Here is a 27133-nt window from a genome sequence, read left to right on the forward strand (position 1 = left end):
ATAAGCATTCAGTTCAGGTCTGAATTAATGCTCTGGGAAAATGCTTAATTCTTTTTAAAAAAATATGGAAAGGAAGCATGCAAGAATCCACAGATCTGAGTAAGTAATATTGAGGGAGTAATTAGAATTCTGAATATTAATAAAAGATTTTAAAATCCTTGTAACCTTTTATGTTTAATCCTCATTTGAAAACAGCTCTCAAGTTATTCCTTTTTATAGCATTTCTAATATTCTTTGGTCTCAGTAAAATTCTGCCCTTTAAGTGCAATGTGCTTCTTCTGTGTTTTGGGATTACACAATGACGATAAAATAATTAATATACCAATCTTTGCAATCAAGAGCTGATCCATTTTTAACCACTACTACCCCGTATCTGGAGCTGTTGTGCAAAGAATGAAAACTCTGATTTCACATTAACTAGTAGGGAAAAATACAGCAGTTATATTTTTTCTCCCAAATGCAATAATTAGATCAGATGGAAGATAAGCACCCCTCCCCCACAGAAGCTCCCTCCAGCTCCTGCGCTGCATTATTCCATGTCTTGCAGCTCCTGTAATTCATGCACAGTTGTCAAAATAGCAATGTTCGCTTCATTCTTCCAATTGTCTTTAGGATATTGGGTGGTGTAAGAAGAAGCAACGCTGTGGGGGAGGAGAGGCGGGTATCGCACAATTTCTTGGCACATCATGGCAGCGTATTTTTCATTAGTGCTACTGGCAGGAGGACTTGACTCAACAACTCCAAAGGGATTAAAGAACAATATTTTTGCTGTAAAAACGAATCAAATCATGCAGCTTTCATTCTCTCCCCCCCTTCTCTCTCTCTCTCTCTCTCTCTCTCTCTCTCTCTCTCTCTCTCTCACACACACACACACACACACACACACACACACACACGGCATGGATAACAATTGCCAAACTGTTTTATCCAGCCTTGGGGCAAGAGAGGGGAGAGAGAATGTCACTGTATTTCAAGTGACAGAATTTTGTAATATCCTGGATAACACAGAAAACACCCACTGTTTACAGGCTCAATTTTCATAAATCGATAAGGATTGTGCATTGCAAGGAGAAGACAAAGCTTTTCTTCCCCTGTTGGTGTGTTCAGAGTAAGAACATAACAAAACAAAGGCAATCTATTGCCAAAATGTAATTCTGTAAATGCAAAAAAATGAAGCCCGGCAGGTCTCTTACATGACAAGACTCCAATCTTCCAAATGGTTACTTGACAAAGTTTGCCCATATTGCAAGTTCTGTGCCCATACTCTGCCCCCTCAGAAGTCTGTAGGATTACCAACTTCTGATTTAAGAAATACTGGTTCTCCAGGCGGAAGTAGGTTATTTGTTATTACAGTGGTACCCCGCAAGACGAATGCCTCGCAAGACGTAAAACCCGCAAGACGAAAGGGTTTTCTGTTTTGGAGGCGCTTCGCAAGACGAATTTCCCTATGGGCTTGCATCGCAAGACGAAAGCCCATAGGGAAATGCTGGTGGTCGGGAGCAAAGACTTTCGCCCACAGCCGGCCTTCAGAAGAGGACCTCTTCTGAAGGCCGGCGGGGGGCAAAAGTCTTTGCTCCCCCCCGCCTGCCTTCCCCCCCGCCTGCCCCGGGCGATCTTAAAATGCTGGCGGGCGGGAGCGAAGCGTTCGCTGCCGACCCCCAGCATTTTAAAATCTCCCCGGGACAGCAGAGAAGTCTCTGTCCCGGGGAGATTTTAAAATGCTGGGGGTCGGCAGCGCTTCGCTCCCGACCCCCAGCATTTTAAAACGCTGTTCCGAAGGGGGGGGCGGGAAGACCTGCCCCAGCCGCCCCACTTCGGAACGCTGTTCCGAAGCGGGGAGGGGGGGCGGGGACACCTGCCCCAGCCGCCCCACTTCGGAACGCTGTTCCGAAGCGGGGAGGGGGGGCGGGGACACCTGCCCCAGCCGCCCCACTTCGGAACGCTGTTCCGAAGCGGGGAGGGGGGGCGGGAAGACCTGCCCCAGCCGCCCCACTTCGGAACGCTGTTCCGAAGCGGGGCGGGGGGGCGGGAACACCTTCTGAAGGCGGGCAGGGGGCGAAAGTCTTTGTCCCCCCTGCCTGCCTTCCCAGGGGCTTTTAAATCGCCCCGGACAGCGGAGAAGTCCTCCGCTGTCCGGGGCGATTTTAAAATGCCGCCCGCCAGCATTTTAAGATCGCCCCGGACAGCGGAGAAGTCCTCCGCTGTCCCAGGGTTTTTTAAAATGCTGGGGGTGGGAAGAAAAGCCCTTGTCCCCCCCCCCCCAGCCTTCAGAAGAGGTCCGGGGACAGACTGTCCCCAGACCTGGTCTGAAGGCGGTTTCCCTAGGAACGCATTAATTGATTTTCAATGCATTCCTATGGGAAACCGTGCATCGCAAGACGAAAAAACCGCAAGACGAAGAGACTTGCGGAACGAATTAATTTCGTCTTGCGAGGCACCACTGTATTTGCTTAGGCAGAGCCACCTCAGAATATAATGGATTAAGTGGGAAGTAACAGGTCAGGAATGGTGTTCAGGACAATATGTGGTGGATCAGAAGTGGAGGACAGCCAAACTGCAGCAAAAACGTTGAGTTGATAAGGGCTTGGGACCTCCATAGCGTGCTTTTGAACATCAGTACTGGTTCCCTGACAGAACATGATTTTACTAGTTAACTCAACAAAACATTGGGTGGTTGGCACAGCAAAAAAGTCAGAGGTAATGCAAAGTGGTAGTCAAAGATGTAATAAAATAAAACCGAGTTTCCAAGTAAGAGAGAGCTATTCAGCTCATTACAGAGAATGAGATGCAGGGATGCTTGACTCCACCCATTCAGACGGCAGAAGAGTCTTGATTGTAACCATTTGGAATGCTCCCCTACCTTAAAAAAAATAAAAAAATAAAAACTACAGCCATGCAGTAAATTAATACACGTGTCATATCTGAAGAAGTGTCGTATCTGAAGAAGTGTGCATGCACACGAAAGCTTATACCCAGAACAAACTTAGTTGGTCTCTAAGGTGCTACTGGACATTTTTTTATTTTTTATTTTTTTTCCTAATATGTCAGTTTACTACATAGGGAAGCATTCAAAAACATGTCCTCCCTAGTTTCCACAGTACAGTTAAGAATTTGACTACTTCGTTCTATACAATGTGTAAAATAGCTTTCCAGATTAGCATTCTCTGAATATTTGAAAAAAGGAAGAAGAAAAAAACACCCCCACAAACAGTCAAACATTAAAAGCTGCAGCTACTTTCCAATACTCTCTCATCACTAAGGGACCAGGCCCCTTTTCGAAGTTCTCCCTGAAATCTCCTGCTACTTGAACAAAGAATGATTGGTGGTGTTTTCGTTTCTTTAATTTGAATGCTATAGGTTGGGAAGAAGCAATCCACACTGGAAGAATGGCAGATGAAGGTCATGGACTACATGGAATTGGCAGAGATGACTGGCAGAATCCGTGACCAGGGAGAAGAGTCGGTGGAGGAAGATTGGAAGAAGTTTAAGATTACTTGCAGAAGCACTGTAAAATTAAGGAATGTTGAAATGACGTTTGAGTGAAAATAAGTGGTACTGGTAAAGAGATGCTTAAGAAAATGTAAATAGGGATTGATAATTGGAAATGGATATTTATAATAATAGGTTAACATATGGAGTAAGGATAAATGTTAGAGGGTAAGGATTTGCTGAATTTAATATTTGAACTGGAATACAAAATGGGAGGTGTGAGGAGGTCAAGAAACTAGTGAAGAAAATATAAGATTTGAAAATATTAATCTATTTTTCAGTTTTGATTTTTGGCTTTTCTCTTTGTTCTTATTCTTTATTCTTTATTTTTTATTCTTTCTTCTATCAACTGTTTTTCTACTGTGTATCTTTTATTTGTTTTGCTTTTGTAGTTTGAATGTTGGAATTTGTTGGAATTTGTTTTTATTGTTTGTGAAATATTAATAAATATCATTTTTTTAAAAAAAAAAAAACTTCCTCCTCACGTCAACCCTGTGATCTTGTTTCAGCTGAGGCTTGGGCAGAGTGGGGATTTGTACAGTCATACCTCATGTTACGTTTGCTTCAGGTTGAGCGTTTTCAGGTTGCGTCCCGCGGCAACCCGGAAGTACCAGAAAGGGTTACTTCCAGGTTTCGCCGCTCACGCATGCGCAGACGCTCAAAATGATGTCACGCTCATGCACAGAAGCGGCAAATCACAACCTGCACAGATGCGCAGACACACGTTGCGTTCTGCTCGTGTTGCGAACGGGGCTCCGGAACGGATCCTGTTCGCAACCAGAGGCACCACTGTACTCCAGTCTCTGTACATGCCCGCCTGCCTGCAATATTTCAGTTTCAGATGTTTATTTGAGGTACACACAGGGTACGGGGTGTTTTTTCTCTTGAGCGATGACCAGGTGGTCACAACTTGAAAAGCACGGTGAGGAAGGAGCCATTCATGTATCTATAGACACAAAGTGCAGCTCTCATCATTCGTGATTCCCCCTTCCTGCACAAAGGCTGTCATCCCATGGATAGCTTATTATTATCTCAAGTAGACACAAAAGGAATTTTGTATTATGTTAATACTTAAAATATGCTAATTTGATGTCTTCACTGTATATCCCCACAAAATAAGCTTGACATGAATTCTCTGTAACAATACAAAATATCACCATCTTCAAATAAGCAGATACAACACGCTGTTAAAATTACTGTAAAAACAGCCATATCACTGTTTCTGGAGCATCTCTGATTTTTAACAGCATCCTAGAAGAGTTTATTCTTCTTGTATGAATTTTAAATGAAGGTGGCTGGACAATGAATATCATCACGGCGAAACCTCTAAGAGGTTTTACTACAACCAAGCAGTAGATACATTTTGTTAAATAAAAATAAAAAAAGGTTTCAGAATATTCTTTTTAGCGAGTGTGATGCATATTTAACTGCCTTTCAAAAGGGCGCAGTTACAATGGCGGCACCAAATTTTGCACTACTGATTTGTATGCATGAAATTTGGCTGAAAACAATGTTTTGTTCAGTTTGTAACGGAGAGTGTGAGGATCCAGATGCAGTTGTTGATTATCTTGCCAAACAGGCTGTGAGTTTAGAATATACGGCTGGGTTAAATACCAGGATCAATGCAGTGTAATATCCAGCCCAATCAGGCCCTTGTTAGGCTTCATTATCTGAGAGTATCTATCATGTGCTCCTTATAATATGCTGTCACATTCATGGGCACCACTGAGCGTCAAACTACATATGATGCACAAGACTCATGATCACATCTCCAGATGTCTTTTCTGAAATATAAAAGCAGCTCAGGCTGGGGACTGTAACTGCTCCCCACATGTGGTTTTGCCCACTAAGAATTGGGAAAGTTGGGGGGGGGATACCCTGCAATGCTGTTATTCCCCAGGGGAAGACTAAGACAAGCAGCATATGGGGCCATACTGCCTTCCTCCACATCACTGGGGCAACAGGGGGTGATTTAGAGCAGGAAAATGGTACAAGTGGAAAGGGTTAAACACCCTCCCCTTCAGGGTCTCCACCCCACCCTGTACCCCCACCCCTGGCAACCACATTAACAGTATTGGAAGATCTGGCCATTGGCCCTCCCAGGCCATGCGTAGTTAGGCCCTGAGTGACTGGCTAACTCACACTTTCACAGGATTACTAAAATGTTACCATATTTCCACATTGGGACCTGAAATTGGATATTCATATAGCTGAAGACATCCTTCTTCTTTTTACTAGAGAAAGTGATATACAGTCATACCTTGGATAACAGATGCTTCAGGTTGCGCATTTTCGGGTTATGGACGCGCCGAAACCTGGAAGTACCGGAACAGGTAACTTTTGGGTTTTAGCGCTCGTGCACGTGCAGAACCACCAAATTACAACCCACACTTGCGCAGACGCGGCGCTGCAGGTTGCGGAAGCTGTGGGATCACGTTTGCTACCCGTGTCTACTGTATGATGCATCTCTTTCTCTCTCCAAAGAGGACACAAAGTGTACCACAAAATAGTTAGCAGATCCACACTATGCAGAAAACTGGAGTTTGGCGCAGTCCATAACATACCCCAATTGCTAGTAAGCTTTAAAAATGGGACATTCACATGTCTCATTCCTAAGCGGGTATTGGCTAAAATGGATGCTTTTGCTCTCATTTTGAAAAGATATCTATCCATATGCTGCATATAGATACTATATACCATAGTATACTATAATGTTTAAATGTTTCTTTGATTGTCCTTGAATCTTCCTGCATGATGCGCCACACCCTTTGAGAGAGATGGACAGCAGAGAGGAGAGGGCCTATTTTGTTGCTGTGTCGTTTATTCTATGCAGGTCTGTCATATCTATTCAGCAAGAGAGCAGCTTTCTTCACACTCTGTCTACCCTACTGAATTTGTTGGGTGTGTCTTTTGAAGACAGGGGTACTTACCTTCACCGAAGGTCATAAGCGGTTGTGCATAAGTACTTGGATCAAGGCCAAAGTGCATAAACACCCAGTTTCAAAGTTATATTGGGATTCCCTTTCTGGTCAGGAAGGGGGATATCTATTAATCATGGCTTATCGGTCTCAATGCATTGTGAATTATACAACAAAGTGTCTTGAACAGCCGCTAGCAGCTCTTGTGCTGTTGTGCAGCACAGCTTTCAAAGAAAAATATATTAGGTGAGAGATGCCATTCACAGGCAGAAGCAAAAAAACCCCTGTGAATTCAGGGAAGGCATGAAGACATGAACCCCGAAGTCTTCCAAAGCAAAATGTTATTTTAAAACAGAATCCTAATGTAGCTTAATCTTGTTACTGTAATACAAAATTGATGGGCGACTTTCCTCTTTAGGTCTGTAATTTTAGCCACAAGGTACTTAAGTTCCCAGTTTGCCCTCTCCCCAAATTAGAAGACAGCTGTATAGAAAGTAGTTCAGTCAGTAGAGCATAAGACTATTAATCTCAGGTTGAAGCCCCACATTGGGCAAAAGATTCTTGCAGTGCTGGGGGTTGGACTAGATGATGCTTGTGGTCACTTCCAACTCTACAATTCTATGAACAGCATTTTTCTATATAGATGTCTTCTCAGTTTCTCTTTAATATTTCTATAGGTGTTTGATCTATAAAGGCTGTGCCCTAGAACAGTTGGGCATGATACGGACTGGAGGGAAAATGGCTCTGGAATTAATTTCAAGTGGTGCCCAAGAGCTGGAATAAGAAATGTGTTGCTGAACAAATTGAGAACAGTGATAATAGTGCCATCAAATTTAACATTGGTGGACAATTACCAGTTGTAAGGGGACAATTGCCAAGCATGTCCAGCATAATCACATTTGACTTCGAAAAGGGAAACTTCTAAAAAATGAGGGGACCATTAAAAAAGAATGTTGAAATGGAAAGTCAAGTGGGTCAAATCTCTTCAAAATGCTTTGGGTATTCAAAACCAAAGTGACAGACACTCTGTTAGAATGCATGCAAATAGATCAGGAAAGGTACTACCAAAGGCCAAGGGGGATGCCAGCGTGGTTAAAGAGCAGAGTCAATAAAGTTTTTGGAGGTAAGAAGGCTCTTTCAGAAAATGGAAGTCTTGCCCAAACGAGAACAAAAAGGAAGATACATTTTGGCAAAAGAAATGCAAGTAGATAATAAAGGTGGAAGGGTTTTGGGGAGCATATCACTAAAAACATAAAGATCAACAATAACAAACAAAAATACCTTAGAAACAGGAAAGCAGATGGAGAGGTGGCCTGGATCCCTGGGCAGCAAAGGAGTCAAAGGTGAGCTAAATAATGAAAAGGAGATCACAGAGTAGCTGAATTATTTCTGTCTGTCTCGATGGTAGAAAATCCCTGAATTTTCTCAGGAAGGGAATCTGAGGAACTGAAACCAAAGATGAAGATCTAAAACATACAGACAAATTAAATAAATAAATCACAGTATCCAGATGGCATCCCACCAAGAGTTCCTAAAGCAAATACGAAAATTGTGAGGTAACAAAAATGTGTAACTTTGGCCTAATATCAGCTTCTATACTTGAGGACTAGTAAGTGGCAAATACAACACTATTTTTAAATATATATATATTAAAAATAAAGGTCCAAGGGAGATCCAGAAATTACAGATTGTTTCATTTAACATCTCTTCTGAGAAAACTGGCAGAAAGAAGAAGAAGAAGAAGAGTTTGGATTTGATATCCCGCCTTTCACTCCCCTTCAGGAGTCTCAAAGCGGCTCACATTCTCCTTTCCCTTCCTCCCCCAGAACAAACACTCTGTGAGGTGAGTGGGGCTGAGAGACTTCAGAGAAGTGTGACTGGCCCAAGGTCACCCAGCAGCTGCATGTGGAGGAGCGGAGACGCGAACCCGGTTCCCCAGATTACGAGACTACCGCTCTTAACCACTACACCACACTGGCTCCTTTATTATTTAATTATTATTAAAGCATTATTAAAGATAAAATTGCCAAACATATAGAAGAACAAGTCTTGATCAAGAAGAACCATAGAATCATAGAATCATAGAGTTGGAAGAGACCACAAGGGCCATCGAGTCCAACCCCCTGCCAAGCAGGAAACACCATCAGAGCACTCCTGACATATGGTTGTCAAGCCTCTGCTTAAAGACCTCCAAAGAAGGAGACGCCACCACACTCCTTGGCAGCAAATTCCACTGTTGAACAGCTCTTACTGTCAGGAAGTTCTTCCTAATGTTTAGGTGGAATCTTCTTTCTTGTAGTTTGGATCCATTGCTCCGTGTCCGCTTCTCTGGAGCAGCAGAAAACAACCTTTCTCCCTCCTCTATGTGACATCCTTTTATATATTTGAACATGGCTATCATATCACCCCTTAACCTCCTCTTCTTCAGGCTAAACATGCCCAGCTCCCTTAGCCGTTCCTCATAAGGCATCATTTCCAGGCCTTTGACCATTTTGGTTGCCCTCCTCTGGACACGTTCCAGTTTGTCAGTGTCCTTCTTGAATTGTGGTGCCCAGAACTGGACACAGTACTCCAGGTGAGGTCTGACCAGAGCAGAATACAGCATCGCTTCAGCAAAGGTAAAGTCCTGTCTAACCTTTTAGAGTTTTGGGGGATGGTCAATAAACATATGAATATATGAACATATCTAGTGGGCATTTTGTATAAAATCCCTCACCAAAGACTCATGAGTAAGCTTAGCAGTCATGGGACAAGAAGACAGGTCCCTCTTATGGAACACAGTTTGTTTAAAGATCAGGAAGCAGAGACAATGAATAAATGAACAGTTCCCACCCTGGAAACATGTAAGAAGTTGGGTCCTCCAAGAATCTGTATTGGGCCCTGTGCTCTTTAGCATGTTCATAAATTACCTGGAGCTCGGGGTGAGCAGCGGGGTAGCAAAGCTTGCTGATGACACCAAACAATTCAGGGTGATAACAAAAAAACAAAAAAGACTGCAAGGTTCTCCAGAAGGATCTCTCCAGCTGGATAATAAACGGGCATTAAAATGGCAACTATGATCCAATGTAAGTGTGTGTAAAGCAATGCACACTGGGGCAAAAAGTTGTGTTGAGGGTTGCTAGACACTGGAGGTTGCATGCTTTTAAATGTAAGTTGTTGGGGATAGTTATGTAGTAAGAACAACCCGGTAACCACTATCTTCCACCTGTTCTACCACTGAGGACTTCTTGGATCATTCTTTGTCTAGCACCTTCCCTTTGACCTTTCTTACCACCTTGGGTGACCCTGCTGGGAGTATGAGACTCCTGACGGCTTTGCTCACCAAGATCATAGGAACATGCAAGCCCCATTCCACGACAAGATGATGGTCCAGCGAGTGAGACTGTAAGAATAGGATGCTGGACTTTGGTACAGCTCATCTGTTATGCTTGACTCTCTTTTTTCTGTTTGCCATTATGCAGGTTTAAAAGATCAATTTCAATTCACTCTTTGTTTAAATTATGAGCTGGGTTTTTAAAATAGTAATTGCTGTGTGTTTTATAGTGTAATGTGGTTATTATTAGTTTAACCGCTTAAGCAGTCAATATATGTTAAACATTTTAGATACTGGTTGCATGCTTTAAAGATATTAACTCTAAGCCACTTTAAGAAAACTTTTGTTTTGAAAGATGGCATATAAATTCCTAATTTTGAAAAATGCAAATCAAGGAGTGAGGAACACTGTATCCCTAGGAGTGATTTTTGCCACAGATGTATTATATGGAACATTACTGCAGCTGAATGGCAGGAGGAAACAAAGTTGGAGAATACTATTAAGAATGAGCTCGCAAATGGATATATAGATATATATGGATATATATATCTGGATATATAGAACTGTTCTGGGGTTAAAGAGAGCTCCTTATGTTTGACTGTTAAGAGTAAATTGTTATAAATTGTCAACTCAGTGGTCCTCAAGTTCATGTAAAATGTGGAAGTCATTTGGAAAGTGTAGTGACAATTACCAGGAATGTCTGAGGAAGTTTGTTCTTTTTGCATTGTTGTTGTTGTTGTTGTTTGGGGGGGGGGAGAAACAAACCTAAGACTTTTAAACAAAAACACTTGAAATTAATGAAATACCATATGTTAATATCACCTTTGACCTCAAATATGTTTGCAAATGTTTTATTAAAAATATTTTATTAAAGAACAGCTGTTTCATGTGATAATGGTCACGAGGTTAGTTTAAATTAAATTCTGGGAGCAGAAGAAAGTTTCTGTGATTAGACTGTAACTTTGGGATTCAGTGATTTCTTATCAAGTGAATGAAATACATTTTTTTGTGAAGGAGGGGGTGACAAGCGGTTAATATATTTGTGCAAAGATGGAAATGGTTTAGGATAGTGGTTTTCAACCTTTTTGTGTCCATGTCTCTCTTAACCACATTCTTTCAGTGGCTCCCCTGTGGGACACGGAGAATCCCCACTTACACGGGGGCTCCATTCCAGGACATCACGTGTGTCACAGGGATGCACATCAAGGGGGATTCCCCATTCCGCCCCTGCCCAATTCCATCCCATTTTTGGCACGCATGTAAGTGTGCGCCGATTGTGCACAAGTGGGGATTCCTGTTTCACTTTTTACTAGTGCTTGCCAATCTAAATACGCCTTCCATGTTGCTGCATTTTAAATTTAAGCGTGGGACCCGGGTGCAAGACATTCTGGAAGCAGAAGGGAAAAAATAGCAGGCAAAGTTTGGCCAAAACAGACATCAGTTGGCCACAATTACTGGCAAACATAGAATAACATCAGGGTTGACACCTGCATTGATTTTACAATATTATGCCTTATTTTTGCTCAAAATGGTTTTATTTGCAAGATCGTTTTGTGGAACAGCATGCAAATAATGGCTGTAAATAAATGCTTTATTCGGGCAGGGGGAGGGGGAGATACTTTTATTTATGGTCTGAGATGACCTTGGAGAGGACCAACTTTTGCAGCTTTTGCATTGCTATGAATATTACCCAGTATAGGTTCTGGAGTAAATTAAATGTCTTACAGAAATTTGTGGCTTTGCAATTAAGCAAAGAGCTCTGGTTGCCTTATTTTGAAGAGTTAGAAAAACTGAAGTAAAGAAATGATGATCAAACCAACCAGGGGGCTGAGGCAACTTAAGGACTTCAGATCGTCCCCTCATCTATGAAGCTCACTGGGCGCGACCTTAGGGGCCAGTCACTGCCTCTCAGACTGACCTCCCTCGCAGGTTGTTCTGAGGATAGAATGGGGAGGGGAGGGAAAGAACAGCTCCCTGTAGAAAAGATAACACAACCGAACAGAAAGTTCTCCTGCACAAGCCCCTTTCAAGGCTCGTGTCTGTCACATTTCACAGGACAGGCAATTCCAACAGTTTGGCATTGCAACAGAGAAGGCCCTCCGACTGGCTGCTACGAGATGTATAAGATGGGCAGGCGGAAGCACGTGCAGCAGGGCCTGATCTGTAGATTTCAGCGAATGGACAGGTTGGTATGGAGAATGCAATTGACAGAATCATGGAATTGAAAGGGACCCCAGGGGCCATCTAGTCTAACCCCTGCAATGCAGGAATTCCTTAGGTCCCCAATTGCTTAGGTCCTTGTGTATGTTATAGTTGCAGCCTTTAATACCAGCTGAACAGAAGCAATTTTTTTCCAGTGGTAGCCACACCATCATGGTAGTGTATTAACCCAACCTAAGGCCATTGGCTGCCCCACTGGGCAAGATGAGACCTTTGCCACAGGTGGCAGATTGTATGTGCATGAAGGGCGAATCAGTGCTCCCTGACACATCTGGCATTACTCCAGCCACCCATGACCGTTTTTCTTGCTCACAAGTCGCCAGCTGCTGCTACTACTGCCGCCCAGACCCTCTCCCCACCCAAGCCTGGCTTCTACGCAGTAGCAGCAGCATGTGCCTAGAAACCTAGGCCAGCCAACAACCAAAAAGCAGTCCCATGGTTGCCCATGCCTTGTTCCAAGGCAGCCCTTCCTCGAAGGAAGACAATGTGGGTGAGGTGGCCCCAGAGAGTGCCTGCTCAAAGTTTACTACTGCCCAAGTTGAAACAACACCCTGTTCTGTGGAAGGACCTTATGTTCTTCAGATGGCATGAGACCTCGTGGGATAAGATGGCCCAGGAAGGCCTACAAGCATCCATGACAGCCCACTGACTGATGACGTCGCGTTGTCAACAATTTAACTAGGAGGCTATGCCTAGTGAGAGCAGGAGCAAAGAAGAATGGCCGACTGGGGCACTTTGCCTTAAATGGCACACCAAGCCTTGTCAGATCTGCTGGTAAATGTTTTCTAATGTATGACGAAGCAGACACTTACAAAAAAAATGAGTCCACAACGGCAGCATTTTGAATGTGAAATGCCCTGTTCCTGTCTATGTGTACACCACGCAATTAGTAGCTTTAAAAGATTTTTATTTGTCTAACATGCTTGACAGAAAATTACAACAACAATCCAGTTATGCCAAAATGAGTCAACACACCTGAAAATTTTCATGACCTCAAAAGTTTCTTAATGTCATTCATACATAAGAATGCACAATATTCCAAAGAAATATTCTCAGGGGGGAAAATATTCTTCAGAGAATATATCCTGACTTACATAGAAATGTTCTTGAGGCAAAAAAAGGAAAGGCCTCTTATTTTAATAATATGCTCCACCTCCTTTTTTAAGTGTTTCTGAAGTGCTATGAGTTATTGTAAACATTTTAGACTCATTTATCTGTTTCAGGAAGCTTGCTTATTTTATTTTCTGGGGTTGTCACTAGAAAACTTAAGTAAAGGTTTATTATAAAAATAGCCACATTAAAAGTCTGGTTGACAATGTAGAATTCCTTCATTTGGAGGAATGACAATGTGCTGAAAGGCTGGTGCAAACTGGCCACTTGTCATAGTGGCTTTGCTTTTTCTCGCAACGGTGGCCAGAGATATCTGCCATCTACCTGCCATCTAGCCTGGTTTGCAGTAGCCTTTCTGTGCAAAGTTATATCTGCACATCCGATCTTGTGAGTAAATTTGATCCACAGTAATAAATATTTTCAGAACACATACGGTTGCCATAAAATGACAAGTCTTCTTTTTGCGCTCCATGTTCCATGGATTGCAACCAATCGTAAAATTGAGTACTGAACAAGCAACAAGTCTAGTTATCATTCTGTACCTCTCTCAGATTTGACCCTGAACTCCACATTCCTGAAGTTATGTGTCTATATAGTAATATAGTAGTTAAAATCCACATTTTTGTTCCCTGTGATGTGCTCATGTGGATTATTCCGCAGTTCTTAAACATGTTTGGATCAGCTGCATGCATGCACATTTGCCAGTTTGGGTGAGTGTGGAATTGACCTTTGAGAACTGGGCTGCAAGGGCAAAAGCTATGGCTATGGACACAGTAGTGGCTGAAAATGCAGCAAGTATTTCAAGTCGCATTTGCACATTGCTGTACAGACGGTTGCAGACAGTAGAACTTACTTCTAAGGAAATATGATTAGGTTTGCCCTGTATGAGATTTAACAGCTGCAGAATTCATTAGGGGTTTTTTGGGTAGGGGGCTTTTTAATTCCTGAGTTTACATTTAATTTAAACTACTTCTCTTTCAATTTTTTTGTGCTGTATACTGCATTTCGGTAATCTCCACCATAATGTCACTTTCCATATTTAATATCAGATGGAAGAAGATTTTTAAAATTCTCCTATACTCGGTTTTACAAGACTGGAAGATTATAGATTTGAAAAGCATGTGCCATAATAATGTGCTTCTTTTGACCTCTTAAATACATGGGGAGTCATTTTATATCTGTAATAATAGTCCCAAGAATCTAGCACAATTATATTTTCCCCTCACTGTGATTATCCCGTGAAACCAGGTTTAAATGAGCAAATGCTAGCATTTAACACACATGAAAACTGTAAACCTTCATAAAGAACCACTTGGCTGAAGAGTCATGTCATTTTAGTAAGTTCAATACAGCACATGGAATATACATAATGCATTGATTTCTCTTGATATAACATGGAATGCACACCCCTTTTCTGTATTAAAAAGTCTTTTTAAAATGATGAAATGTTAGATCTGTTGAAGTATTTCTAGAAGGCTGTGATACCAGATACCTCTGATGTCTGTCCATTCTTGCCTCTCCAGTTATTTCATAAAGAGAAAAGAAAAACACGTTCATAATTTAGCGTATGCTTAGTTTTTACATCAGCAGCTCTGTGCTGCTAGCCAATGTTTTATGCAGGTTGCAGGCTTCATACTTCTGCGTGTGATGATCATGTGTTCCTTGGAGTAGGCAAATCGATAACTATAGGTGGATTGAGTGGCTGGTAATTCACTGTACATGCAGAAGCATTCACATAGGTGGTAGTTCCATCAGCCATAACTCCGTAACCTAGAATTTAAAAAGATAGTTGTTATTATTACTCAGTTGTACTTGTTAAGACATCTCATCAAACAAGTTTGCCAAGCATTGTAACAAAATCAAGTAAAAACAGAATAAATAATATACAGAATAACTGTGATTCCCCCCCCATCACAGTTAAGTCTGAAAAATCCAGCTTGGCATATGATTCAAATACAAAAAGACCAGCACAATAAAATGCAGTACAAATCACAGGAGCTAAAACCACCAGCCAGACCATATATAATCTCTCTTTTTTGGCTTCAAATTAACTTTCACTGGAGGGCATTAGGGAATCCGGGAATTCAAAACAGTGGTTGTTTGGCAAAGGCAGTAACAGCAATTCTAGCCTGATATTCTTCAAGTATTTTGACTCTGCATTTCATGAGGAAAAGAGCTTTAGCGACCACATCTAGGGTTCTGCCATGTCCTGGCATTCGAAAAGAGTTAAGACTGGGTGGTGGCAGAAAGTGCAGTGGTGTTTTACATGGTGACCTCATTGCATCACACCCCATGACAAGGGCTTTGTAGCATCACTACGTGCTGAAAAGCCTAAAGCACCCTTTTCTACTGAATGATGTCACTCCACCTATCTTCACCGGAATACATTGGTGCCTCGCAAGACGAAAATAATCCGTTCTGTGATTCTCTTCGTCTAGCAGTTTTTTCGTCTTGCGAAGCAAGCCCATTGACGGATTAGCGGATTAGCGGCTTTTAGCGGCTTATCGGCTGATCGGATCAGCTGATAAGCAGTTTAGCGGCTTAGAAAGGGGGGGGAGGGAAAAAACCCGCAGGAACTCACAAGACATTGTCGTCTTGCGAAGCAAGCCCATAGGAGATTCGTTTTGCGAAGCACCTCCAAAACGGAAAACTCTTTCGTCTAGCGAGTTTTCCGTCTTGCGAGGCATTCGTCTTGTGGGGCACCACTGTATAAGCAAACAGCATTCTAACTTCCATAATGTTCAAAAACATTTCAAGAAGAAGCAATATAAAATACTTGCCATTGTCACCCAGGGGGAGTCCAGGGAAGTCGTGTGGAAGTATGCTCAAATTCTGTTTCCTACAGTTTAAGTAGCTCTGTGTTGAAACCCAGCCCCAATAGCTTTCTTCTGGAAGCCATCTTGCCAAGACCCTGCTGTGGTCTTCAGGGTGTGAATGAGGCCATTCTCACTAAAATGCCACTTGGCATGTAGGGATGATGTGGAGGCCCTTGGCCTCGGCTTGAAGGCCACAGCAGGGTCTGGACCTCCAGGTGGTGAACATTAGGACCTGAAGGTCACTTACGTGCTCAAACAACCAAATCCCTTTTGTATTATAAACGGACATTTCTGGATTAAACTCAGAAATGAACAATAGTAACACGTGCCAGTTGCCAAACCCCTGGTTTTGGAAGAGGAAATAGTTCCTATTCCTCTTGCATGAGGAAACAATGGAGGTGTTAGGCTACTACTGTGCTTGAAGGAGGAGTCCACATTCCTGTTTCTTCCTCATTACCTGCCCCCAGTGTGAACTAAATGGCATTAAGGACTCAAAACATTAGCTTTCTCACATCACAAACGTTGGCTACAGCTTGTGGTTAGCGAGAAGAGATTTTAGCCAAAAGCCCAGGTTCAGATAACACAGTAAGCCAAATCTTAGCTGAACTCAGCACGGTGCAAGAGGAGGAAAAAAAGGAACAAAGCAACTCCTGTCTCTATTCTGTTTGTTTGCATGTCACTCTTGCAGATGTTGCTGGACTGCCATCCATTCCAGAGCTTCCTCTTCCCACCCCAGGCAACTACTAAGCTTGCTTTTCACCAGCCCTTATGAAGACACCCCCCCTTTTTATTTGTACTCTTTCATGTCCCTGCTTCTATCTTCAAGCGCATTTCCATGCCTCCTACTCCCTCTTTGTTTGCACCCCCCTTTTGCTCCTATTGTCACCTCCATTCCTTCAGCCTTCTCCATATTCTTCTCAACTCCCCACTGGACACAGATCACCCCAATTTCCATGCTGCCTCTTTTCTACTTTATGGACTTACTTCACGATGATATGCATTACTGTATCTTTAAGATGAATGGGCTCTTAAGAGCAAACCTGTTCAGTTCAGTTGATAGATATTGTTCATATATGGGTCTTGGCATATAAATACATACAAGAGCATGAGAAAGTTGGCAATACTCCTGCACTTTTTGAGACCTTTAAAAAACAAAAGGCTGGAAATGCCATGAATACATTGCAGGCTCCATCCTTCAGCCCCTAAGTAGCTGCGCTGCCTAGAAAGTTCAGTAGCTTTTCCTAAACAGTTTTTAAAGGGATGAGACTGAACAGCTGCAGGAGATAAGAATGGGGGAAAATGTTCGAAGAAACTCTGAGGGGGGGGGGAGAGGGAGGGAGAGGGAGAATTTAGGATTTCAACAGCCCTCAATAAACTGAAACTGAGCCCTGGCTGAAGAATGAGCAGTTGGCAACAGCACTCGAATAATGGTGATTCTGTCACCATTTGAAGGGAGCAGCAGAAAATATAGTTTCAGGTGGGACATTTTTGATAGGAAAAAAGTTTTAGAGGGGAGAGAACAGTATGTTATTATTCCTCCCCAAGGTTTTATAAATGACAACTGCAGATGTAGCTTTGGTTGGTTGGGGGAAGATTTCTCCTGCTCACAGCATGCAGACACTATAAAGAGGAGCTTGTTGTTCTAAGGCCGTTTATAGAATTTACTTGGGAGTTCTTCCCTGAGGAACCTGAACGTCCCAGGATAACATCTAGCTTGCCGTTTCCTACTTGTTTTCTTTAAGTTCCTGTCATCTGCAATAAATAATGTTCTGTATCCTTTATCATGCTGTTGCCAAAGCAAACACTACATACTCACCATTGCACTGTAGTGGACTATTTAGTTCTGGGTAGTATTTGTGCTACAAGTTGTGACAGCATTGATTTGACTGGTTTTGCTGGCACAAAAGACTAATTATGCACATTGCAAGACAGTCTATCTCAAGTATCCATGTGTGGAAATAACTGCCCACCCATCTGGTGGTGGGCACCATTTGCAGACCGGTGCGCAGCACCCATGATCTCCGTGGAGACAAGCTAGTCTGCCACACCTGGCTTGCCTTCCCGGCGCCACGGACCATTGGGGTTCCCGCCCAACCCCTATTAAAACTGGCCAATCTGCAGTGCTGCTGGGGCCAGGGCCAGGTGAGCGAACCATGAGTGAGAAGGCTTCACTCCAGTCCGCTCTGGGGTTTTATAAGCAGGACAGAGCCAGCGCTGGACGTGCAGTCGGCTCCAGAGCTAACATGCATGTGCCTGGGGGGAGTCGTGAAATGTTTATTTGTATGATCTAGTTGAGATTCCTGTATTGCAGGGGCTTGGACCTCCAACTCTACAATTCTATGATTCTATATTCCAGCGCCATGCTATATTTCATATTGGTTTTTAAATTTCCTTGAGTTTCAAAAGGGTTGTGCTGTTAAATAAATTGACTTCAGAATCAGTGTAACTGATTACTTATAATGTGATGTTCGTAACAGAAATAAAGGCACTATTGTTTTAGAAAAAGATAGATAAATATGTCAGATCAATTCTGGAAAAGGAAACTACTGACATTGTTTAGTAACTAGCAGACAGTTGCTCCTCCGGATCCATGTACTATGGCTTTTCTTTTAGAAATTCTAGGGAACTAAAGTGGACATAATTCATGTGACATCAGTATTAATACAGTATGTTACAACCTAGGCCTTCAAAAATGGTAACAGAAGTTGGACCTCTTCAATTTGTATTTGGTGGGGTCTGGCATTTAATGAAAGTCTGACCTGGAATTCAATCTATACACAAAAAGAGGCTTTCTGACCTTCATGGATGTGTCCAAAAACATGAAGACGGGGCTGTACTCGCCTCTGGACTGTATTCAGCAGCTCAACACACCCCACTCTTTGCATCTTCTTAGGAACCCAATCTAAGAAACCTTTAGAATAAAAGATACAGTACAAAAGAAGAACAAAGAAAACAGATATTATCTGAGGAATTTTATAACCTGAATTTTAAAAATGCACAGCACTGAACCTCTCTCCCTAGTTCTTGTGACTGTGTCTCTATGAAGAATTATCTTTGAAAGTGCATTTGAATAAAACGGAATAATCAAACTATGCAAACAAAAGGGATTAAGACTAATCTTACTGCTAACAACAAAGGTGTGTGTGTGTGTGTGTGTGTGTGTGTGTGTGTGTGGTAGATATGGTTTTAAATAAATGCTAATAAATATTTGTTAACAAATGTACAGTTTAATAATAAACAAAATGTATAGTTTAATAAGCTTAAGACATATATGCTGTTTTCCTGCGTCCAGCTATTCTTCTGCTTTGAGTCCTAGTGAAATAAATTGAATACCAGCCATTATGTTCAAACCATGGTGCCTAATATCAAGTTCTCATGGAGTACAGGCAAACACCTAAAATGAATGGAAATGGACATTTTATGACTTAATGTATTGTGGCCCCCATGCGAGAAGAAGAGTACCTAATCTCATGCATAGTATACTGGAATTTCTAACAACATTCCTGACAAGAATAAAATTATCTCAAGGTGGGGAATATTGTAGTTACTCTTTTTTAATCTTCGGAATAGAAGTGCTTAATCCGCAGTATAGTGCGCCATTTTTAAAGACTCGTTGTTAGTGCTGTGGTTCAGTAGGGTGAGAGATGTTAGCAGTTGCCAGCTGAGGTCAGAAAATGACCTCTCATTTCCATTCTCGTTCCCATTGCCTCTTTGTGATGCTTACTATGTTAAAACAATGGCTAGAGACTGAAGAGCTACAGTGACGGAGCCTTACGGTAAGGAAATGAAAACATGCGGCATCATAACTGTAACATTTACCAGTTGCTGGAAACCGCAGGAGGGGAGAGGGCTGTTGTGCTCAGACTCTGCTTGTGACTTCCCCTAGGCATCTGGTGGGCCACTGTGAGAACCAAGTGAGCCTTTAGCTGAGACCCAGCAGCCTCTCCGTAATGCTCTTGTGCTTTTTCTGCCACTTTCAGCCATATGGAAGGTTTCTAACCAGAATTCTGTGCACATTACCTACAGCATGCCAAATGCTTCTGTTCAGTTCTGTGTTCTGCTGGGACTAGCAAAGCTTTTAAAAGTTATCTATATGGTGCTCAACATGCAAAATAATAATAATAATAATAATAATAATAATAATAATAATGGCATATAATCTAAAACAGGGGTGGCCAACTCTCAAGAGACTGTGATCTACTTTCAGAAAAAGGGGTTCGGCTCAAAATTGTTGAGCTTTTTTTAGGGAGGAGGGAGGAAAGCCCTGGTTTTTTAGGGGTTAACCTTTTTTTAGGGGGGGAGTTCCATTCTGGGGATAGTTAAAGGATAGGGACAAAGGGATAAAGTCACTCAGAAGAATATCGCTATGGATCAAAACAGCAGCACAGAGAAAGCTCCACCTTCCCTTCCAGAGATCATACAACAATGCTGGGTGGGGCGAGGGGGCGTGGCAGGAGTCAGTTTTAGGAAAGGGAAAGGAAAGGGAACTGGAGATCAACCGCGATCTACCAAAACCTCGTGGGGATCTACCAGTAGATCGCGATTGACCTGTTGGACATCCCTGATCTAAGCAACCCTCAAATCAAAGGCAAAGTTTGCGCAAAGTGCTGCAATACATATTAGATTCTTCATGCTTCCACTTGTTGCAAGAGGGTGCACAGGGTCTTGTGGAAGTGGAAGAAACCGTTCTATTTCCTTTCGCTTTTCTCATGAAATCCTCTCGCACAAGGTACAAAATGGCCATTCTAGGAGCATAAGAAGAGCTGTGCTGAGTCAGTCTTACAGGCTTCCAGTATTCTGCTCTCACAGTGGCCAACCAGATGTCTGTGAGGAGCTAGCATGCAGGATCCTACCCACGTGTGATTTCCAGTAACTGGTATTCAGAGCCACACTGCCTCCGACGGTTGAGGCAGAACATCACCAGCATCACCCTTCCGCCAAGGACAAGGAAGGGAAAGTACGTAATGGGAAAACTATCTCCCATATAGAATGTCCTGAGCAGCAAACAGAGACTGAAACTCAAACCACGGCTGGTCCAGTGGCTGGAAATAGTTAATTATAAATAAGCCTGTCTGTAAAGACAAAAAGTATTTCCACTTCAAAAACTTTGCAAACTAAAATCCATGAAATTAACTTCTCCATTAAATTAAGCATTATTTATGTTGAACATGTTTCTGTTTGCATGCAATATCAGCCTTCTGAAGCTTTCCCATATGTTTGCAGCTTATTATGTACACCTGACTACACAAACTAAGAATAATTGATTACACCTAGCTAACAATTAGAGATTGCTTTAGATTCCCCCTTCCTCCCCTATGCTTGGTTACTTGAAAACAGGGATCTGTAACTGGCAGGAAAGTATAAATCTTTGTCACCAACAATCAAACAGGCTGTTTGATAAAGACATAAAGGAGAAATGAAAGCTTGTTTAAAAACAAAAGACAAAAGGAGTAAAAGTCCCCCCTAGAGAAAAGAAATAATTTTGAATTAGGCCAGGGATGGATGTAGAGATTTATTCATATTGTATTCTAACGTGAACCAAGGGCTCAGGATGGCCTGCTATGCACTTTAAACAACTCACTTTAAACAATGCACTTTTACTCAAAGTAAAAATCCACTGGGTCCCAACAAGATCAAAATATTCCTGCCTAACCACCTTATTAGCAACATAACCCCAGGCACGTAAAACTAGTTATAAATGGATATACTTGTAGGAAGTGGTGGCAGAGAAAAGGCAAAGTGCATTTCTGTGGGCAAGTGAGCACTGTGGTTGAGGATTCTGGTATTTGAGGAGTCTGATATGAACTGATCTGATCCATACCTCCCCCCAAACTAGATGGGAACTTAGTTATTTCACTGGCATTTGCACTTCCTGAATATTCTGGCAGCTTTTGTTTTTGCTCATTTTTTAAAAAAAACATGGATTTTGAGAGGAAAACACTTAGAAAGCCATTATTTAAAAACTTTTTTTTTTACAACATTCACAGACTAAAGTGTAAGATAGATGGATGACATGGGCCAGAAATATGTTGATCTGAGCATTCTTAAGCAGTACCAAACCATCTTTAAACTCACAAGTGAAACATGCTGTCAGAGCCGCTTCCAGGTCCCAGCTCACAGAGGACCACGCTAGCCGGCAGTACTGTACAAAGGTCTTTACTGAGTTACAGTTTCCATTTCAAAGCCGGAGCACGCAGCTCTACGTCTTAGAAGCTAGACCGGCGAAGCTCCGTCTGAGTCTCCGCCTCCTGTACACCAACTTAATACTCTCGCCTTGCTCCACCTCTTCCTTCTTTCCTTTCTCCTCTGGGTCCCTCTACCCCCCGTGGTCTCTTCCTTCCTGGACTCTTCTGACGCTGACCCCCCGACTCTTCTCCCTCTTTGCGGCGGGCTTTAGGACCTGGCTCTCTATCCGGGCTGCTTACTGCGCTGCCTTCCTGTGCCTTTGAACTTGGCGCGCGCGCGCAGCCTTCAACCTTCCTCTTGACCGTTTCCTCGCTCCCCGATGGAGGTGTGGCCAATCCTGACTCCTGTCCTCCCTCTTGCGGAGAGCCGCCCGATCCCGATACCTGGGACTCCTCCCCCCTGCTGCGCTCTGGTGGGGACGCTGGTCCCGATTTCCAACTGCTGCTCTCTGAACCCCCTCTGGTCCCTTCTTCCTGGGGTGTTCCCCTAGGCGCCCCCCTTGCTCTGACCACTGGCGCCCCTTTCTGAGAATCTTCCGACTCACTGGAAAGACTCGGAGATCTCGGTCCGCTGTCGTCGCTCATATTACCTTCGGATTCCTCCCCCTCGCTCTCTGTTTCCTCCCTTTCCTGTGCCTCTGCTCCTGAACCCCTGACACATGCATACAAGATAATTCCAAAACTGGGTAAATCACTAAAGCTACAAAATTCATGATTAGATAGATAGATAGATAATATTTATTACGGCCATAGGCCCATACAGGTAAAAACAACACATAAGTGACAGCATGATTCTGGGATAGCTCAGTTGGTAGAACATGAAAGGGGGTTAGACTACATGTGCTCCGTGGTCCCTTCCAACTCTATGATTCAATAATTCTATGAAAATGAAATTTCTTGATTAGGATCTGCAAATCCCTCATTCCTTCTCATCAATGAACATGCCTTTAGAACCCCTGATGCACCTTTAAGCAACCAATTTCATCAAAAGATCATGGGTATTTTGGGGGGGGGAGAGTTATGATAAAGTTTTAAACAAGTCAAAAATCCTCACGAAGACTTTTTGCCTCCATTCCTTCCACCTAAAAAGCTACCTAGCTTGTTGGAATGAGTAACTGCCCCCCCCCCCCCAGTTACTGGGGGCATTAAAAGGGTATTTCTGATGTCAATTTTCTAGGTTTATTCCAGACATCTACTGTTGATTCCCTAACTTCATTTGGCAACATAACTCCTGAACTTTTCCCCATATCTATTCGTGATGAGGACACGATATCACTATTTGCTGTCACATTCAGTGAGACCTTCAGCACTCAATGAGTTTTCAAACCTGAATACTTCCTTACACCACTCAGGTTCGCTACAGCCATACACTCTTGCCCATTCCTTTCATACCTACCAAGCTCTCATCCCATTCTCCAACTTTCACAATGAATAACAAAGACTACAAGGATTTTGGGTGGGCCATTTAGCTTTAATCTCCGGGGCTTTGTTAACTACAACTAAGCTTGTATCTTCACAGGTACTTCTAACATTATTTCTGGAAAGTTTTTAGTTATAAAAGAACTTTGCAGTTAACCTCTTTGGCTTAGGCTCAAAGCTGTCTGTGATTTAATGTTAGGAGCAGGATTCAAGTCAGACAGCCTGTTGCAATGTCATCCCATGGGCCCTATAGAGAAGAAATAAGCTGTCACTGGAATTATGAAACAGACAGCCGCTACATCTTATTGGAGTCTATATTAAATCTAATGTCACAGAGCAATAACCATCTCCAATGCACTTTCTAGGGTGCCCCACTGAAAATCCCCAAAACTTTCAACAGTGTTGTAATATTTTTTTTTGCGGGGGGGGGGGGAATAGTAAGACAGCGAATTTTCCTCTTTTTACAAAGCATATGGCACCATAACTGTCAGCTCATTAAAGTACGTCAACAAGAAAAAGAGATATTAATGGAGCAACTGTTGCCATCAATAATATTTTGCAGCTAGGATAAATTATAAGCAACCTGTATCTATCAGGAAATTTAAGAAGTCTCAACAAAGATTCAGAATGGAATAATAACCCATTTCCAGAGGTCTTTTCTAACACTTAGGAGTTAGAGCATTATCTAGCTTTATACTCCATTGTTCAAAATTAGTGAGTTTAAGCATGTAGGCGAATATCTCCTATTGACGTAAGTAGGAGTTCAGTTGGTAGAGCGTGAGATTTTTTATCTCAGGGTTGTGGGTTCAAGCCCCACGTTGGGCTAAAGATCCCTGCATTACATAGGGTTGGTCTTGATGACCCTTTTGGGTCCCTTCCAAATCTACAGTTCCATAATATTATGATTATGATTATTATATCCCAAGCATCTGACTGGGTTGCCCCAGCAACTCTGGGCAGATTCCAACAAATATAAAAAACATAATAAAACACCAAACATTAAAAACTTCCCTGTACAGGGCTGCCTTCAAAGGTCTTCTAAAAGTTGTGTGGTTACTGACATCTGATGGGATTCTAAAGTGCTTAACTCTGGAAGTTCATATATTACCTTGCTCACATGAATTCATTCTTGGAATGAATTCTTGGAATCTTGGAAGATAAAGGTAAAGGGACCCCTGACCATTAGGTCCAGTCGTGACCGACTCTGGGGTTGCGACGCTCATCTCGCTTTACTGGCCGAGGGAGCCAGCGTTTGTCCACAGACAGCTTCCGGGTCATGTGGCCAGCATGACTAAGCCGCTTCTGGCGAACCAGAGCAGTGCACGGAAACGCTATTTACCTTCCCGCCAGAGCAGTACCTCTTTATCTACTTGCACTTTGACGTGCTTTTGAACTGCTAGGTTGGCAGGAGCAGGGACCGAGCAACGGGAGCTCACTCCGTTGCGGGGATTCAAACTGGTATTATTGTCATCACATTGCAAATGGAGGGCTGAGTGACAGTGTCATGTCTAAGATCATACAGTGAGTTTATGGCTGAGATGCACTTGGAACTGGGAAAGTCTAGATCATAGCTCATGTTACATGAACCACTATATTACACTAGCTTTTAAATATGCAGGCAAGCTGAAGTATGGGAGGTGATTCAGTTTTTCAAGATAAACCAGAGACTCCACAGCTCATTACAAAAAGCTGGCATTCAGTGAATGAACATCTTGTTGTGAAAAAAAAATTGCCTCCCATTCTCTGAGGAACATGAGCTGATTTTGCTGCACATGACCTTTGGAAACCTCCCTATTCTATGATTTAAAGCATGTTCATCAAACATGTGAAGACTTCCAGGCATAGGAATTCAAATGTTCCAATGAACATACACATTGGGGATGCAAGGTTAGCATATATTTTATGTGTGTGCTTTTGGAATGCCTGAGCTCTGCATGCATCTTTGCAGTATAGCACATATTGCAGACACCGCAAAGAAACAAAATCTTGTAGCAGTACACTAGAACTTCACACTGCATAAGCAATGTGTCACTATAGTTTTCCTATTTCATTGTTATAATCTTGGTTATTTCAATCATTAAATCACTAAAGCGTCCTGTAATTATTTATTTATTATTTTATTTAATTAAATTTGTATACCAGCCTATACCCATAGAGCTCAAGGTGCTTCACAACATAAAATCCTAATACAGTGGTACCTTGGTTTACAACCATAATCCGTTCCAGAGGTCCATTTGTAAACCAAAACAGGCTGTAACCCAAGATGCGCTTTTGCCAATGGGGCCTCCAAAATAAAATTTGTTCGTAATCCACACCCCCCCCAAAGGGTTGTAATCCAAAAAAAGTTTGCAAACTGGGACAGGCACTTCCGGGTTTGACGTGTTTGTAATCCAAAACGTATGCAAACCAAGACGTATGCAAATCAAGGTACCACTGTATAAAAAACAGAAATGAGGACTGCAAGCATGAGTGGAATACTGTTTCACTCTAAAGCATTGCAGAATCACACCCCTTTAAACCCACACATTCTAAGTGGCAGCAGAATCTACAAACTATAACTTGCAATGACACAACACAGATAAATAATGACCCGAAACATTTTTCAGTGTTTTCTTACCAAGAGGTGGTCCATGTGTTATAAGAATATCTATTCCATCTGGAATTAGGTTCCATTTCTCTAAAAGTGCTTGGCCTCGCGGAAGATTAAAGCCCCAGCCATAAAACCAAGGTTGCCTGCCAAAAAAAGGAGAGATTTTCTTCAGTGCTATATACACGTTGGATTAGTCAGTTAAGACCAACCACGAAACATTCCGTTCAACTTTGTTCATAATGGATACAGGTACATATTCTGGGTTGCACGGCTTGGGGAATATTCCTCCAAGCCGTGTAAAACAAATGGAAAGGTTTGCATTGTGGTGTAGTGTGGTGTGGTGTGTGTGTGTGTAGCACACAATTAAGGAAAGAATTACTAACAGCACCTATTTTGGTTTGTGTACTTTATATATGTGGACAGGTCAATTTCTGTTCTCTCAGTTTCTCATTTGTCTAATCTTACATTCAGTTCTACACATTTCCATATCAGTTTGTGAATACTGTGTTGAAGTGAGAGTAATGAAAACACAGCTAAGAAGCTCAAATCATATACATGACTGACACCCTTCTTTGCAAATTAAACCAATGTCCAGACTTTGACATTCAAAAACTTTACTTACAGAAACTTATAGTTGTAGATGAATTAGAACATAATATTTAAACGCACATGCTTCTCTAAGCATGGCCTTACGGTCTCTTCTTCTAACTTCCAAACAACTGTATTTTCTTCTCTTTCCAGAGCTCAGCACTTGACCTCCTGTTTCTCAATTAGGACATGCCTAATTTCCACTTTTACCTTCTTCTGCAGCTTTGCTCCGTTTCTTTCAAGCAGAGAAGATGCGCTCCAACACTCTATTCAACTTAGCAGTGTTCACGGCTAAATTCTAAAATACAGTAATCTTGCTTTACATAATCTCCTTCACTAGATACCTCCCATGTGACCAACTTTAGCCAAACACATGAGAACAATTCAATTACCAACCAAATTTAAACACAGAGTAATCCATACAAACATTTACAATTTCAGTGTATTAAAATATTATACTGTTTTGCATTTTAGTGCAAATTTAT

At 42.2% G+C, this 27133-nt stretch overlaps 1 protein-coding gene across 3 annotated transcripts in view; it reads right to left on the reverse strand.

The window, feature by feature from the left end:
* Positions 1-12830: 12830 nt before the first annotated feature.
* Positions 12831-27133, reverse strand: part of MPPED1 (metallophosphoesterase domain containing 1) — a 92766-nt gene continuing 78463 nt past the window's right edge. For all 3 annotated transcript variants that reach the window (XM_083503564.1, XM_083503565.1, XM_083503566.1), the window contains 3 exons: positions 26088-26203; positions 18664-18777; positions 12831-14820 (listed from right to left, as the gene is read on the reverse strand). In XM_083503564.1, the coding sequence (XP_083359690.1) occupies positions 14702-14820; positions 18664-18777; positions 26088-26203 (349 nt within the window). In that variant the 3' untranslated portion in view covers positions 12831-14701. The remainder of the gene's footprint in view (positions 14821-18663; positions 18778-26087; positions 26204-27133) is intronic.

Source organism: Podarcis liolepis (assembly GCF_965112155.1).
Source record: "Podarcis liolepis genome assembly, chromosome: 5".
Taxonomy (NCBI): domain Eukaryota; kingdom Metazoa; phylum Chordata; class Lepidosauria; order Squamata; family Lacertidae; genus Podarcis; species Podarcis liolepis.